Source organism: Oncorhynchus masou, chromosome 24, assembly GCF_036934945.1.
Source record: "Oncorhynchus masou masou isolate Uvic2021 chromosome 24, UVic_Omas_1.1, whole genome shotgun sequence".
Lineage (NCBI taxonomy): Eukaryota > Metazoa > Chordata > Actinopteri > Salmoniformes > Salmonidae > Oncorhynchus > Oncorhynchus masou.
In genome coordinates this window covers 74,759,925-74,777,775 of record NC_088235.1, presented here as the reverse complement: position 1 = coordinate 74,777,775, position 17,851 = coordinate 74,759,925, and the positions used below count along the sequence as shown (strand labels likewise).

At 43.8% G+C, this 17,851-nt stretch overlaps 1 protein-coding gene across 1 annotated transcript; it reads left to right on the top strand.

Annotated features, from left to right (window-relative positions):
* Positions 1 to 53: 53 nt before the first annotated feature.
* LOC135511442 (mediator of RNA polymerase II transcription subunit 16-like) lies at positions 54 to 13,812 on the top strand. Its single transcript, XM_064932949.1, is given in 16 exon segments — positions 54 to 696; positions 1,181 to 1,365; positions 1,548 to 1,655; positions 2,051 to 2,213; positions 3,636 to 3,917; positions 4,146 to 4,295; positions 6,437 to 6,542; positions 6,821 to 6,976; positions 7,325 to 7,545; positions 7,961 to 8,171; positions 9,898 to 10,031; positions 10,301 to 10,351; positions 10,353 to 10,494; positions 12,602 to 12,818; positions 13,062 to 13,137; positions 13,373 to 13,812. Coding segments are annotated over 13 exon segments (1,920 nt in total). The 5' UTR covers positions 54 to 696; positions 1,181 to 1,365; positions 1,548 to 1,587; the 3' UTR covers positions 13,081 to 13,137; positions 13,373 to 13,812.
* Positions 13,813 to 17,851: the final 4,039 nt, after the last annotated feature.

Genomic DNA, 17,851 nt, shown 5'->3' with positions numbered 1-17,851 from the left:
CAAGAGTTTGACAATAGTCGATTGGAGCGAGCGCCCTCTGTAGATGCAACGTCCATACACTTTATAAAAAAAAGGATAATACATATATATACATATATATATATTCAGTGTAAACAAAAATTGACAGATTAAACTGATTCGTTTTCGATGAAATTATAATCTACCAAGGAAACGCAATTTATTTAAAAAAATGTTGCAGGCAACTCAAAATAGGTCTAAATTCGCTGTCAGGGGTCCTATCGTACCATCTTTGTGTTCATGACTATAAGGTAGCAATATGGTATCCATATTTTGTCAAATTTACGTAAAAAGTTTAATTTTGTTGTATTTTAGCTAACCTTATCCTAATCTGCTGCGTATAGTTCTCGTAACCTGCTATGATTATGACAAAAGTTAATTTGACAAAATCTGTATCTCTTCTTGCAATGACCCATATTTTGTTTGTAGTTGGATGGGATGTATTCATTAGTCATATTCCGTTGTAAAAAGTTTTGTCAAATTAACATCAGATTTGCAAACCGTTTTACAACGGAATACGACAACCGGAGAGGGACTTTTTGGACAATTTGTCCAATAGAAACTCTCGTTGCAAAACGTTTTACTTTTGGGAGTAAATGGTTTCCGTTGTAAAATGTTTTGCAACAGGATCTGACTAATTAATACGCCCATGATTTATTGCACAGTGCTAGATAGATGGTAAGGAAATACATTTTAAATCTCACCTACTAGTTCTATGAATAAGAGATGTACATTTAGCTTTTATTAGCAGTTCGTCTAATGTAGTTGCTTCATGGTCAGGTTCTTCAAATTTTACCATTGTTATATGCTATCTAGCTAATGCTAGCTTGCTAATCAGGATACTTATTTCTATAAACCATCTAGTTTATGCACTCAGCTAATGCATATTAGCTAGTAAGCTTTATTAAAACATATTTACATTTGAGTTAGACGCTCTTATCCAGAGCAACATACATGAGCATATGACGGTTAGCTAACTAAGTAACCTAACGAACTAATAAGTGACGAAGTTAGAAGAATACGATTGCAAAGAAAGTGATACAAGCAAATTTGACATGCAGCTAGCTAGAATTGTCTCTTGCGTGTGTTATACCTGCAAAGTGTAGTCCAACGAAGCCACGCAAAGGGACTGATTAAATATCAATTTCTCTGATTGGACAAGGACTGAAAACGCATGCTCAATCAGTGGACAAGTGTATGGTTGAATGATGGAGGTGGCCTATGTTTGTGAGTGGGAGAAGAGACCCAAGAGTAACCACTGTCCAACCATCCCACTGGCGTGTGCCTGGTCCTGCAGGTACCTAGTTGCCTTTACCACAGACCTAAAAAATGAAGAAGATGAGAAAGGTAGACAGCTGTGCTTTTGGTACTGATCTTCTGACAGTTTTGATGTTGTGTAAAGCAAATCAAACAAATCCCATTGCCATATCAGTTTTGATCCTATAAACGGATATAATTTTGCATATGTAATTCAACGCCTAGTGACTTGATTAGCAGAACATGCACTGCAGCAATTTGCTTTATTTCAGAAGTCAGTCATATGGTCCACATCATTGACACAGAGCACCCATGAGATGTGTACTCCATTTACTCTGGACATGCCGAGGTCATATCCTGTCTGGAGTGGGACCAATCAGGTGGGTCAACATAGTAGTAACACCAAATCCACCCTTAAAAGGAAAAATAATAATCCACTCAAACTATATATATTTATTATTATTATTTTTTTTTTAATTAGTCCACTGTTGATACAGTCCCAAAATGTTTGGATTCAGCAATCAATTTTTCAAGATATAGGTCTTTCAAAATGCAAATTGTAACTTGCCACATAATCATGACAATGTGGCAAGTTATTGAAAAGTAGTTTGAGTGAATTATTCCTTTAAAGGTGCAACTGCCCTATCAGTCCTATCAATGCCAGGAAGTGTCCCCGGTGTATTGAGTTTAAAGGTTGCGTGTGTGTGTGTGTGTGTGTGTGTGTGCGTGCGCGTGCGCACGATTGCATCCGTTCATGTGTCTTTGTGTGTTCCAGGTTGCTGTCTGCTGATGGAGACGGGCAGATCAAGTGCTGGGCGATGACAGATCACCTGGTGAACAGCTGGGAGACTTCACTAGGGAGTGCAGTGGACGGAGACCCTATCGTAGCTCTGTCCTGGCTGCATAATGGAGTCAAGCTGGCTCTGCATGTGGAGATGGTAATGGACCAGTTTTTTTCTAATATTCACAGTGTCGACCAGCTCTTCTCAACTGTCTGTGTGGACCTTATGATTTATTACTTTGTCAGTATTTTATGGACAAGTTTAAGAGCGTTGGGCCAGTAACTGAAAGGTTGCTAGATCGAATCCCCGAGCTGACAAGGTAAAAATCTGTTGTTCTGCCCCTGAACAAGGCAGTTAACCCACTGTTCCTAGGGTGTCATTGTAAATAAGAATTTGTTTATAATAAACATCATACAAGCAGGCCAAACACCCGTGAGTCCAAATGTCCACTTCACATTTCCATATCATAAAACCTATGTAATACACAGTGTCAAGGTTTAGGAACACTATGTTTGATGTACAGTTACAAGATGATTTTACATTGTCCTGAACAGAATGAGCCTATGTTTGTTGTATTTTGAATAAAATTTGCCGCGGACCACACATCAGAATGAACTCATGACTCCATTCTATGCGCACCAAAATTACCATCTGAATTGCCGTATGAAACCTAACACTGTAAAATCGTATTTTTTAATTTAGCTTGTCATGTTGACAACCGAGCAAACGTTCAAATTATGCCCACCTGACACAGATTGCGATTTATAATGGACCGTTTTTTGATTGCGTAAGCAAGAACAGTAATTGTGTAAAGGCGGGAATGCAGGGCTGGGTTCACATCAAAACAACTTAGTGTGCTTGCTCTAGTTCCCCAATGGCACAGCTAGGAGAGCTTAAAAATGCACCTTATAGTTTAAGACACTTCTTTGAGTCATAAAAGTGCATTAAAATTACTTAGGAACTGTGCATACTTTGGAAAGGTGTATGGCCACTTGGAAACACCAGTTAGACCTTTCACTCAAACCCTTGTGATTTTCTTTGGCCTTACTTTTTGGCAACTACTCCAAATTTTCCAATAATTATTATATTATTTCTTATTATGTTACTGAATGTATCCGGAGTATGTTCAGATTTCGTTATCAACAAATGCTGCAAAAAGTCCAGTAAATGTAAAATGCACATAATATCAACAGTGTAATGTTTGGATTCAGTCTTGTCAGGTGAACTGTTGTGTCCTCACCTTTAGTCTAATACTTTTCCCATAATCTCCTAATTTGTTCCCTTTTTAATTTCTACAATGGTTATGCATATGCTTTCCATGTTTCTTCTGTAAGAAACATTTCAATGTAGTCTTGTATATGTAAGGGATGTGAAACGGCTAATTCCCATGAGGGTAAGCTCTTGAGATCTGCCAATATTCTATATGTCACTATTTGGCAGGGGTGCTGTAAAATGGCTGTGTAGCGCTGCATATAACTTGCATATACAGACATATCTGTAATTTTCCACTTAGTTTGTTGAAATGTGCTACTACCCACTCTCTCTCTCTACCTCTCCTCCAACCTTCCCCCACCCCAGTCAGGCTCCACCAACTTTGGGGAGAAGTTTTCACGGGTCAGGTTCTCGCCGTCTCTCACGCTGTTCGGGGGTAAGCCCATGGAAGGCTGGCTGGCAGTGACTGTGAGCGGCCTGGTCACGGTGTCCTTGCTGAAGCCCAACGGTCAGCTGTTGACCGCCAGCGAGAGCCTGTGTCGCCTGAGGGGCCGAGTTGCCCTGGCCGACATCGCCTTCACCGGCGGGGGCAACATCGTGGTGGCGGCAACGGACAGCAGTAGCTCCTCACCTGTGCAGTTCTACAAGGTATTAGCTAGCAATGATATTGAATTTTTCATCATTACTGGCTAACACCAGAAGTGCTAGCCAGTCATCGTGTCTCTGATAAGTCTGGCAAGCGACACTGTACAAATGCTAATGCATTTTATTTTCTTGTAATGAGGGTTTACTGTACGATTATATGAAGTTTTCCTCCAATGTAATGTATCAAGTGGTACTATTATTGCAATGCCATTATTGTGATCCTTACTCAAGGTGTGCGTGAGCGTGGTCAACGAGAAGTGTCGCATCGACACGGAGTTGCTGCCCTCACTCTTTATGCGCTGCACCACAGACCCGGTCAGGAGGGACAAGTATCCGGCCGTCACACACCTCAAGTTCCTCACCAGGGAGAACTCTGAGCAGGTGAGAGACACACACTGTGAACACATTATCTTTCCAAGTGTCCTTTATTGGGAGTTCTTTCCAGCTTTTTCACTTTCCAGTACAACATAAACTCAGCAAAAAAGAAACGTCCCTTTTTCAGGACCCTGTCTTTCAAAGATAATTTGTAAAATTCCAAATAACTTCACAGATCTTCATTGTAAAGAGTTTAAACACTGTTTCCCATGCTTGTTCAAGGAACCATAAACATTTCATGAACATGCACCTGTGGAACGGTCATTAAGACACTAACAGCTTACAGACAGTAGGTAATTAAGGTCACAGTTATGAAAACTTAGGACACCAAAGAGGCCTTTCTACTGACTTTGAAAAACACCAAAAGAAAGATGCCCAGGATCCCTGCTCAGTTGCGTGAACGTGCCTTAGGCATGCTGCAAGGAGGCATGAGGACTGCAGATGTGGCCAAGGCAATAAATTGCAATTCCGTACTGTAAGATGCCTTAGACAGCGCTACAGGGAGACAGGACGGACAGCTGATCGTTCTCGCAGTGGCAGATCAGGTCTCAGATTAGATCAACACCCGCACAGGATCGGTACATTCGAACGTCTCACTTGCGGGACATGTACAGAATGACGACAACAACTGCCCGAGTTACACCAGGAACGCACAATCCCTCCATCAGTGCTCAGGCTGTCCGCAATAGGCTGAGAGAGGCTGGACTGAGGCCTTGGAGGCCTGTTGTAAGGCAGGTCGTAACCAGACATCACCGGCAACAACGTCGCCTATGGGCACAAACCCACCGTCGCTGGACCAGACAGGACTGGCAAAAAGTGCTCTTCACTGACGAGTCGCGGGTCTGTCTCACCAGGGGTGATGGTCGGATTCACGTTTATCGTCGAAGGAATGAGGGTTACACCGAGGCCTGTACTCTGGAGCAGGATCGATTTGGAGTTGGAGGGTCCGTCAGGTCTGGGGCGGTGTGTCACAGCATCATCAGACTGAGCTTGTTGTCATTGCAGGCAATCTCAACACTGTGCGTTACAGGGAAGACACCCTCCTCCTTCATGTGGTACCCTTCCTGCAGGCTTCCTGACATGACCCTCCAGCATGACAATGCCACCAGCCATACTGCTCATTCTGTGCGTGATTTCCTGCAAGACAGGAATGTCAATGTTCTGCCATGGCCAGCGAAGAGCCCGGATCTCAATCGCATTGAGCACGTCTGGGACCTGTTGGATCGGAGGGTGAGGGTTAGGGCCATTACTCCCAGAAATGTCCGGGAACTTGCAGGTGCCTTGGTGGAAGAGTGGGGTAACATCTCACAGCAAGAACTGGCAAATCTGGTGCTGTCCATGAGGAGGAGATGCACTGCAATACTTAATGCAGCTGGTGGCCACTCCAGATACTGACTGTTAACTTTAGATTTTCACCCCCCCTTGTTCAGGGACACATTTTCCCATTTCTGTTAGTCACATGTCTGTGGAACTTGTTCAGTTCATGTCTCAATTGTTGAATCTTTGTTATGTTCATACGAATATTCACACATGTTAAGTTTGCTGAAAATAAACGCAGTTGACAGTGAGAGGACGTTCCCCCCCCCCCGAGTTTATGTATTCAAACAGTGTAGCGCATACATTTAATTAAGGCTGGCACAATTACCGTATAACCGCGTGATTGATGGTTTTGTATGAAGAGCGGCATGAAAATAAAATAAAAGTCATAACCGTAAAAAAAACACAGTTTACTGACGACAGAACAGCCGGACATTCGTGCGGTCGAGTCCGTTTCTGCAGTGACATGGACACTACAGTAACTTGGACTCTACAACGTGATGAAACTTTGTTGCTCCTTGCTGAAACGAACCAGGTGTTGTAGCTAACAAGTCTTTGGTTGCCTAGACAACACCCCCCTCCCTGCAGCACACGCAGTCAGGAGGAGGAAATGTGCATCTTTTAATGTATAATCATTTTTCTTGCTATTCAAACAGTTATTACGTTGACCACAGTCATTTGGCTGACCAATAACCAACATCCAAAAATCCAATACCGCCACAGCCCTACTTTTTAATGAATGATACAAAGTCCTGTTAAATTGCAGGGAGTGTTAACCAGTTGACTGAGGTGTGTGTGTGTATATGACTATGATATTAATACTCCTTTAGGTGCTGTTGTGTGCCTCCAGTCAGATGGGCAGCATCGTCGAGTGCTGGTCACTGCGAAAAGAAGGCCTCCCTGTTAATAACATATTCCAGCATCGCTCACCAGTAGGTAAGGAGGAGAACAACAAAAACCAGGAAGAACTCTAATGGAAAATATAAGTATAGCTATAGGGAGTATCTCAATAGTTTAAAGTTGTTTCCAATTGTCCACTTTCTTTAAAGAATGAACAGTTGACAGTAAATTATCTTTAGGAACCCTCCATTGTGTTTTCAGATCAATACAGTTTAAGGAAAGGAGAGCAGTTAATGATTCCACAATTGAGGTGCCCCCATAAAGACACACAGACACAACCCTTGCTCACCCTTTCTCCTCTCCACCCCCACAAGTGGGTGAGAAACAGCCGATGATCTTGAAATGGCGCATCCTCTCAGCCACCAATGACCTGGACCGCGTGTCGGCCGTTGCTCTGCCCAAGCTGCCCATCTCCATCTCCAACCCTGACTTAAAGGTGGCGTCGGACACAAAGTTCTGCCCAGGCCTCGGTAAGTGCCCAATAACCCATCATTGAACCCTCCATATCTACTCTTGATTACTTCAGGTGGCAGCATACACCTTTCCAGAATGTTGATTTGCAGTACTATTAAACCCACCAAAGAAGAAGTCATTCTATGCTCAAGAAACATGGTCGGGAAGTGGGAGCTACATTGAATGTGTCCCACACAACACAGTTGTGTCAAGACAGATTGATGTATAATGGCAGAGAAAGTGTGTAGTGTTATACACTCACTGTGTTGCCCCTATTTGTGTGTACTGCTGGTGTCAATGTCCACCTTTGGAGATCAATAAAGTTAATTACGTCTGATGAGATTCTGTATGGTGGTCCCTCCCAGGACTGGCTCTAGCCTTCCACGATGGCAGCATCCAGATCCTCCACCGGCTATCCCTCCACACTATGGGCGTGTTCTATGGCTCCTCCTCGGGCTCCTCCCAGCGGCCCGGGGACGAGCCGGCCATCAAGCGGCAGCGTGCCGGCGGCCACACCGTCCACTTCAAGGCCCTGCAGTTCTCCTGGACCTCGCTGGACCTGGCCGGAGTGGACAACCGCGGGAAGGTGAGAGACGGTAGCACAAATCAGCTAGTTGGAACACATCAATCGCCCGTCAATGCATTCAGATCCGTTGACTATGCAGTGACCTTAAAATGTCCCCACACAGTACTCGTATCGCCCTTTTATCTCGGTAGATGATAGTATAGCTTAGATGGCTGACGTTTTTGAAAAAAGGCAAAATATTGTATTTTTACCTTCAATGTCCCTTGAACCAGCCGTTGGTGTTAAAGCTTACAGCAGTGTGTGGTCTAAAGGCAAAATAAAAAATAAAAACTCATACCTTTATCCTCTCTTGCAACAATAAGCTATCCATATCCCTGTCCTTAATTCTGGTAATCAGCCCCCAAATATGAACAGCAACAAAAAAACTACAGCCAAATGTTAGATCTCCGCTTTGGCTCTTTTCCCCCCTCCTCAGCTGCACATGATCCGTGTGTCTCCCTCCATGGGCCAGATGTTGGACATGAACACACTGCTGCGCCACCTGCTGTTCTTGCTGGAGTACTGCATGGTGACGGGCTACGACTGGTGGGATGTGCTGCTCCACGTGCAGCCGGGCATGGTCCATAACCTGGTGGAGAAGCTTCATGAAGAGTACATGAGACAGAACCAAGCCCTGCAGCAGGTAGGTGGACCAGGGTCGTGTTCAGTAGGGCACACCGTAGTGAATTGTTATGCAACGGGAAATTGAAATATACACTATATATACAAAAGTATGTGGACAACCTTTCAAATGAGTGGATTCGGCTATTTCAGCCACACCCGTTGCTGACAGGTGTATAAAATCGAGCACACAGCCATGCAATCTCCAGAGACTAACATTGGCAGTAGAATGGGCTTACTGAAGAGCTCAGTGACTTTCAACATGGCACTGTCATAGGATGCCACCGTAACAACAAGTCAGTTCGCAGATTTCTGCCCTGCTAGAGCTGCCCCGGTCAACTTTAACTGCTGTTGTGAAGTGGAAATATCTAGGAGCAACAGCAGCTCAGCCGTGAAGTGGTAGGCCACACAAGCTCACAGAACGGGACCGCTGAGTGATGTAAATCATAGTGAGTAAAAATACCCTGTCCTCAGTTGCAACACTCACTACCGAGTTCCAAACTGCCTCTGGAAGCAACTTCAGCACGAGAACTGTTCATCGGGAGCTTCATGAAATGGGTTTCCATGGCCGAGCAGCCACACACAAGTCTAAGAACACCATGCGCAATGCCAAGCGTTGGCTGGAGTGGTGTAAAGCTCGCGGCCATTGTACTCTAGAGAAGTGGAAACGCGTTCTCTGGAGTTATGAATCACGCTTCACCATCTGGCATTCTGACGGACAAATCTGGGTTTGGCGGATGCCAGGAGAACGCTACCTGCCCGAATGCATAGTACCACCTGTAAAATTGGGTGGAGAAGGAATAATGATCCGGGGCTGTTTTTCATGGTTCAGGGGAAATCTTAACGCTACGGCATACAATGACATTATTTCTGTGCTTCCAACTTTGTTGCAACAGTTTGGGGAAGGCCCTTTCCTGTTTCAGCATGGCAATACCCCCATGCACAAAGTGAGGGCCATACAGAAATGGTTTTTCGAGATCAGTGTGGACTGCACAGAGCCCTGACCTCTACCCCGAGACAGGCCTAATCGCCAATCATCAGTGCCTGACCTCACTAATGCCTTTGTGGCTGAATGGAAGCAACTCCTCGCAGCAATATTCCAACATCTAGTGGAAAGCCTTCCCAGAACAGTGGAGGCTGTTATAGCAGCAAAGGGGGACCAATTTCATATTAATGCCAATGAGTTTGGAATGAAATGCATCGTCGCAGTGAAGGCCTCTCTCTGTAAGCTGTCGGCGGCTACGGCAGCGCGAGCCTGAATAGACGGATCCTACTTCAGACACCAATTTCACTTAAAGGTGCAATATGCAGGAATTTCCTGCTTGCTAAAATTAAAATACTTCCCCTAATTTCAACCAATGTGTAGAGAATCATTGTACCATCTAAACCGCTATGAAATATCTTTTCAATACCAAAAATATTGTAGTTTTAGCTGGTTGAAGCTGGTGTACAAAAACTTAAGAATGGGAGGCATAAGCACACATAGAAATGACGAGGTAGATATGTTCTATGTGAATTTGGTCTGGTCGCCCAAAAAGTTACATAACGCAGCTTTAATGTGAGGCTGGAACTTTTTTCAGTTTGTAACCGAGCTTGAATTGTACATAGTGACCTGCTGTTATTGTTGACCAGACCGATTCTGTAGGCATAAGGCTGGCCCTCCTATCTGCTAGTTAGCACCTACAATTATGGGACGTTTTATTTCAAGACGTCAGTGATTCTGTTTGAGATTGACCTTCCCCCTCTCCGTAGATATCGATAAGGTGATGATCAACCTGAAGACCGAGGAGTTTGTGCTGGACGGCCCCCCGCTCCAGTCTCTGCAGCAGCTCATCCAATGGGTGGGAGACTTTGTGCTCTACCTGATGGCTAACCTACCCAATCAGGTGGGTCTCCAGTGCACCACCATTTGTGTGTGTATTTACTCCTACATTTCCATTAAATCGAGCTATCTGTGTTGGCCTTTTCACAACGTGCTGAAAAATTGTGCAATGCTTCAGAACCCCATGCCTACCACATTTGATATTAATGATGTGATGTTGCATTGAAAGAATGTAGCGTTCTATCGAATGTAGAGTTGGTGCCAGTATAGAGTGTGTGTCTGTGCTGTCTGTCTCTATCCAGTCTGTCTGTATTAACCTGTGTCCTCTCTCAGGGCTCCATCGTGCGTCCCGGCTTTGGGTTCCTGCGCGACGGCTCGTCCCTGGGGCATGCTGCGTGAAATGATGGTGATGATCCGGATCTGGGGCCTGCTGAAGCCTGGCTGCCTGCCCATCTACACGGCCACCTCGGACAACCAGGACAGCATGTCGCTCCTCTTCCGCCTGCTCACCAAGCTCTGGCTCGGCTGTAAGGATGGGGCGAACATGTGTAGCTGACTATGTGGATGCATGGGGGTACACTACCGGTCCAAAGTTTTAGAAAACCTAGTCATTCAAGGGTTTTTTCCCGAAACGCGGCTTTTGAAAACATATGGCCCTTCTCTTTCATCAGCCAGAAAGAATCCTTCAAATACAAAAATATACACTTACTGTAGCAGTTTTGCACAGATCCATACAGACATGGGTGCCTGCAACCGACAGAACTGGACTTCCCGAGTTATGCTTGCACATGTGTGTTTGGAGCAGCTTGGTGGCTAATTAGCCCAGGTGCTCGCCTCTTCTCTTCTGTAAGCAAGCGCTATAACATGGAGATATGGCCGTGTGGGAACCCTAACCCTATCAAGGTGTGTATCAATTTAACCTTTAGTTTTATTTAAAAAAAAATATTATAATAATTGCTGATATGAAAGGTCCTTATGCTTCCAAAACCGTACCGCAAGCGACGCGTTAATGTTCAGATTGAGCGTCTGGGCTCTTAACAAAACTCCTCCCTACAGAAGACTCCTTCGTCCATGATCAAGAGCTACAATGAACATTGATTCTGGAAAATGAATGTTCAAGTTTCTGTTGTGCGCGGCATTGCGGTACCACATAGTACTAGTAGGATTTTAGCCACAGACTTGGAATACTAGCCATCTAGTCTGCGTTTTGTAAAAGTGCAATGAGCATAAAATAGAATTATATAAGGAATTGGCAACTCGTTCTTATTCCGAGAAATAAGGTAGGCCACTTGATTTCAACATTTGAACAAAGTGGACAGGCCAACATGCTGTTCAAACAGTTGGAGACGGACAGAAGGGTGTGTTCATAACAATTCAACTGTTCTGCCTTGTTAGCTAGCAAATAGATCCAAGTTGGCTAGACTTTAAAATATAAAGATTACCTGGCTACTCAGTAGTATGTGGGCTTGTGCTTGAGATGTTGTTTATGGGGTCTGTGTTCAATTTCTATAATGCCTGCTTCAAGAAGTTGGTCATTATTAGTGAATGTGCATTATGCATTTGTGGTTACATTTGTAAACAAAAGACATGAAAACCAGATCAGTGATTATGGTAAAAAAATGATCAAATAATGTCATTATTAGTGGTTGTCGAAGGCTTATATTTATGTCATTTCACAAGCCCTGAATTCATTTGATTATTGTTGACTGTTTAAAATGCAGTGTATTTTATTTCTAATTGGACAACTAGCTTAATTTAGAGAACATTAAAAAAATATATATAAAAAATAAATAATGATTTTTAGGCCGTATCGCCCAGCCCTTGTAGTCCTCCAGGAACTGGGTTGGAGAGTCCTGCCCAATATCCAAAAGTATTTGGACAAATTCACATGTATTTAAGTTGTCAAAAGTAGCACGCAATGACTACATCAAGCTTGTGATGACAAATTTGTTGGATTTATGTGTGTATATATATATATATATATATATACACACACACACACACACACAATAAAAGTTACAAGAAAATTACATTATTTACCCATCTATTGGGCACAAAATAAATGATATATATATATATGAATAAAAATCGGTTTCTAAACTACATTAATGTGGATTACAGCTAATCATGAATGAATTGTGAATAATGATGAGTGAGAAAGTTATAAATATCATACCTAACCCCCCAAAGAAATGCTAACCTCCCCTGTTATTGGTAATGGCGAGATGTTAGCATGTCTTGATATGATCTTTGTGCCTTTAACTTTCTCACTCATCATCATTTCTCACTCACTCGTCACAAGCTTGATGTAGTCATTGTGTGCTAGGAATATGGGACCAAATACTACTCACTACTTTAATACACATACTGTAAGTAAATTGGACCCAATACTTGTGGTTCCCTAAAATGGGGGGACTATGTACAAAAGGTGCTGTGATTTCTAAAATGGTTCACACGATATAGATAACAATGCCCTCAAATGAAAGCTAACCTTCTGCACATTAACCTCATAGTCATTGTGTCATTTCAAATCCAAAGTGCTGGCGTACAGAGCCAAAACGAAACATGTTGCTGTCCAAATACTTTTGGACCTCACTGTATGTGGGCCTGGCCTTCACCCATGTATGTCTCCAGCTCGGGACGAGGGCCACCCCCAGGAGCCTGATGAGCCGCTGATAGACGAGTGCTGCCTGCTGCCCAGCCAGCTGCTGGTGCCCAGCATGGACTGGCTGCCCGTCAATGACGGCATCATCTGCAAGCAGCAGGGCAAGCAACCTCTGCGGCTGCAGTTTGGCAAGCCCTACAGCCTTCCGGGTCTCAACTCCACCACCCAGGTGGAGATCTTCTCTAGGTGAGACCCACAGGAGCAGGATAGCTGGCATTTAGAAAAGTTTCTTTTTAGGGTACCTGGTAGACTTTTTAGGGTTTCAATTGGGGATAGTGCTCAAGTGACCAAGGCAGGAGCACTGTACTATGTTGACGCAAAAATTCAAAACACGGTTGTCATTGGCTCACCATTTGGGGTCAGATGAAGCTCAGCCTGCTGTAAAGTTGAAAAAGTAACAGCCCATTTGCTAAAAATGTGTGTTTCCAGGAGCCCAGAGGATGGATAACCTACGTTGTCTCCACATGGGAGTCTGCCCCACAGAGGAGAGCAAAGCCTGCACCCGGTCAGACACCAACTTGCGCTTTCATCCACTCCCTAGCACTTGCATCTTTCCCTTATTTTTCCCTTAACATTATATCATAACGTCAGCATATCCCTCTACATGTAACGTTACACTTGAAGAACCTTTTTGTTGGTCCAAAGCAAGCAACAATTTGAAGAGTGTCTTTTCCCGACCCTGCTTTTTCAATATTTATTCACTCTCTCTCTCTCTTTCTTCCTCTCTCTCTCCATCTCAGGTGTGGCTGTGTGACCATGCTCCGCTCACCCAACAAGACCAGCGCAATGAAGCAGTGGGAGCGACGCTGGATCAAGAACTGCCTGTGCGGAGGCCTCTGGAGAAGGATTCCCTCCACACTGTCCTGAGATCAGTCAACGGACAACTATTGACTCTGACAAGCCCATGGCCACCGCAAACCCCGACTCTAGATCAGCCTTTAGAGTTTGTACAGTAGATTGCACAGCGCTGCTGCCTCCTAGCAGATGTCACGAAAGACAGATTCCATATCCAATATGATGAAGTATTGGATATCAATGCAGTTGTATTGCACATATCGCCATTTGGAAAGGCTGTGATCATGCTATCATTGTTTCCTACCTGTAAGTAGGAACCACGTTTTTCATGTCCCTTTTTATATGCAAACGCGTGTCAAGATAATAAAGCTTCTTGAGGACCTTACCGGTGAGAGGTGTGAAATTTTACTTTCAATCCTATTTGGATGCTTTTGTACACATTTTCATGTACATTGTGCATTGATGTCAATGGGAGATCAGATGTAGTTGTAGTTGGAAATTTGTGCCACATGGGGGCACTAGACATCTCGTGTGTATAGAACCTAATCTGGTTTTAGTCCTGTCATGTGCACCAGGGATTAGATGAAGGAACTAATAATGAGTGGAATTAACTGAAGATGGTTTAATATCAAAATGAAGGGTTTTACTTCCCACTCCCAGAAGAGGTTCTGTGTAATAAAAAAGGACTAGAGATTTTTCAAACACAAATTATTTTCTTTGAAGTCATATCTCAGTCCCTGAAATAGCTGGAATGAAATTGACTGTCTAGTCTGGCCAACTTTGAAAGATCTTGTCTAGCCAATTCAGGGTAAAGAGTGTCGGTTTGTATTTAAATTGACCAGAAGATTTAAACATTTCAAAGCATGATTTAAAATGTACTTTCATCTGTATCATTTTCAAACACAATTTTGTCCAGGTCCAAGTGAAATAAGATTAATTTAACCAGGGAATGTCTCTGAATCAATTTTACAAAAGAGAACTGCCTGTCTATTTCCCAATAGTATAAAGTCAAAGCAATTTGCACTCAAATGAATACTTCCTATGGATCACTGCTTTACATACTATCAGAAGAACCGCTTGGTTCACCCCATAAAACAAAATAATATATATTAGACGAACTCCCCTCTATATTCAACCACCAAAATAGTGCCTCCTACCATCGGCACACTGCTCACCTCAACCAAACCCCTTCAGGTGAACTCTGTGCCCTCTTTCTGTCTTTCGCTCCGTTGTGGTTGGCTGCTTGCCCTCGCCTCACGAGGTCTCCACACAATCAGGTCACCTTGATGGGGGCATCTTTCGGAGATGAAGCCAAAGGCCAATTTATCCTGTCTATCTCCTGTTGGACAATAAAGTTGTATTCAGGTCTGTTAATATATCTCTTAGAGAAATGAATGAACTGAGTGACTAAGTGAAGCTAATTATGGGGATAACTGGGTGTGTGGTATTAGGTGGTATAAAGAAGTGTGTATCTACAGTAGATAGTATCCATCCGATGTTCAGGGTTATATTAGTATCGTGGCCCTACAGCAGGGTATAACATTACAGAATGTTCAGTGAGATACCGTATGTATTCTGTAGAACATATATATATAATGCTTTCATGTCGTGAAGTAGGACATTGGCTCATCTCAATTCACAATATTTTCATCCGCAACATTCGGGAACATTTGAATACATCTCTTTACACGGGGCTGATTTTTCAGGGTTAAATGGACGTCTGTATTCAAAGAGGTATCGACACATTGTTCTCGATCTCACAACCGGAGGAACAGCCTCTCCCTACAGGTGTGCCTCAGCCTGAACTGTGAGGTAATACCCTTTAGGACTACTACCCTGCTCACCGTACTCAAAAGACCCAACACAGAAGGGCTTTGACTTCTATTCCATGAGCCTAAGGGGATCCACACATCCCATTTGACAGTTACTCTCAGCTTCTGCGATACGATTACCAAAAGATACTGTCAAAGAGCATTAAATCGAGAGAAGCAGTATCTTTCATGTTGTAGGAGATACTGATACTAATATCGTCAGACAGTTTCCTGGGGACAGTGTAGGGAAGATAGGTTAAACCGAACAGATTTAGAATCATCTTCTTTGACTCCTAGGCCCACACATCAAGGTTGTAGTGTGTTTTATGGTCGCCTCATGATCTTGTTTTACAGTATACAGTAACAGTAGGGGAGAGTTTAGTCTCTCATCACTGACTATTAGAGGTTTTTCCCCCGCAATTGCTACGTCCCCGTCACGCCAGGACAATCTGGTTGCCACAATGACGCTTTCTCAATATGGGATTTAGCTCGCCTGGTGTGCATTTTTGGAGACATTCCATTTTCCCTTAAGCGTATATCCCGCCCACGTCGCACACCGGGCAACCTGAATCAAGTGCCCTTTAAAATCAGAGTTTTGAAACGCCAGTCTTGAAGTGCTGTAAATGTTGGTTGCATAATAGACGTGTGATTGAATTAGGCTTGATTGAAGTGAATGCTGGCGAGACTTGAGAGCACTTATAGGCTCTGGGTGGGAAGGCTCTTAACTAGCCCTTCTGAGGGTGGAGATTAGGCCTAACATTCAGGCTGTTTTATCCCAAAACTCTTAGATCACTTCCTTTCCTTGTCTCCTTTTCTTTGCAAACATGCACTCAGGCCAAGGACTGCATTTTTGTGCACAACATAGAAATGGAATAGAAATTGAAAACCCTGACATTCTTCTCTTTCTATTTTTCTCTCTCTTTCAAACCCTCCATTCCTCTTCTCTACCAAGTCCTTTCAGATCAGGAGACAAGGAAACAAGGGGACATCTTGAGATGTAGCCATGCCTCCTGTTGGTCTCCCAGTGCCAGGAGTCCTCTGAAAGCTCAGTGGAGAGGAGAGACCAACCGAACAGACTGATTCCACTGACTGAGCAGAGAAGCCGATGGCACAGGCAGTGGCGGCTGGTGAGTCGTCGAGTGTAAGTTCACGCGAGGCAGCTGTTTCTTCTCGCCCTCTGTCGAGGCATCCGCGCAACGACTCTGCAGCGGGCGAGCCCAGGGAACAAGGAGGGAAGAGAAGGAGGGAGGAGAGGGAAAAATCAATCACAATGCGATCAGTCAATGCAGGACCATAAACACTGAGAGGGAGGGCGAACGGGAGTGCATTTCCACCGCGTTATCGGCTTTTTTTAATCAGCTCAAGAGACGGATAGATCCTTTGGTGGTTCTTCCTTCTACAGTCATGTGGGAATACAAATGGTAGATATTGGCAATGTGCTGTACTAAAAAGAAAACACACATTTGTGTACAACTGATAACTAAAGAAAACGTGTTGAGGCAGGGGATGCCTCGACAGGGAATATTAGGCTTTATTTGCCGTATTCTCAATTAAACAGAGAGTGTTATGTTGAGTTGAGCTGCCTTCGTATGCCAGGTGGAAGACTGTATTTTCATCGAGTCTATTCATTTAGGTTGAGATTCAGAGTTGGAATTGAAGATGAAATCCATTGAGGTTCAGAAACCCTTTTTTTCTTCTTCAAGGAAGGTCAAAACAGCAGCATACATGCATACAGTAACAGTGTGCCATAGGTCGTGGACAACTTCCCACTAGGTTTTCCTGGCCGGTGTCCCAGCAGTCCCGTATTAAAAACAATGTACAGTATATTGTTGTAACAAAGGCCTTCATGGACGTCAGCCTGTGACACCTTTCACCTGGGTGGAATGGGGAGGACAATATCAAAACACTTTTCAATTTTTCTTTCCTTCTCCATATAAAATGTAGCACTTTATACAGTCTCCCTCTCTCCTTCTAACTACCCCCAAGTGATGTATTCTGGGTAACACTTCAGTACCGCTGCCCAAAATAAGGATGACACAACACATTCATAAACAATTCATTGCACCTTTCCTACCTATATTTAAACATAAATGCTTAACCCAACGACCGCTGGTAGGCTCTGTGTAGTGCTCTTGCAAAGTTTTAAATAATAAATAGACTAAATAGTAAATAGACTATTGGTCCAAAGAGGAATGTATCTGGTGTGGAGAGTAAGAGGGCTTGCCCAGCCTAGCAGCAGTAGTTAATGGCCCAGTGTTTGGTTGGATGAGACGAAACGGCTGGATGGAGCTCATTCATTAGCTGTCTGCCTCGCAGGTGGCCCTGGTGTGTGTGTGTGTGTGTGCATGGATACTGGCCCTAGTGTGTGTGTGTGTGTGTGTGTGTGTGTGTGTGTGTGTGTGTGTGTGTGTGTGTGTGTGTGTGTGTGTGTGTGTGTGTGTGTGTGTGTGTGTGTGTGTGTGTGTTCATGGGTGCATGAACTGTATGTATGTTGTGAGTCTGACTGCAAGAGGTTTCCCTTGGTGGTCCACGACGACCAACCGTGACCGATGTCAATTAAAAATCCCCTTCATTAAGTGAGACGAGATCCTCTGGCTTGGAATGATGACACTT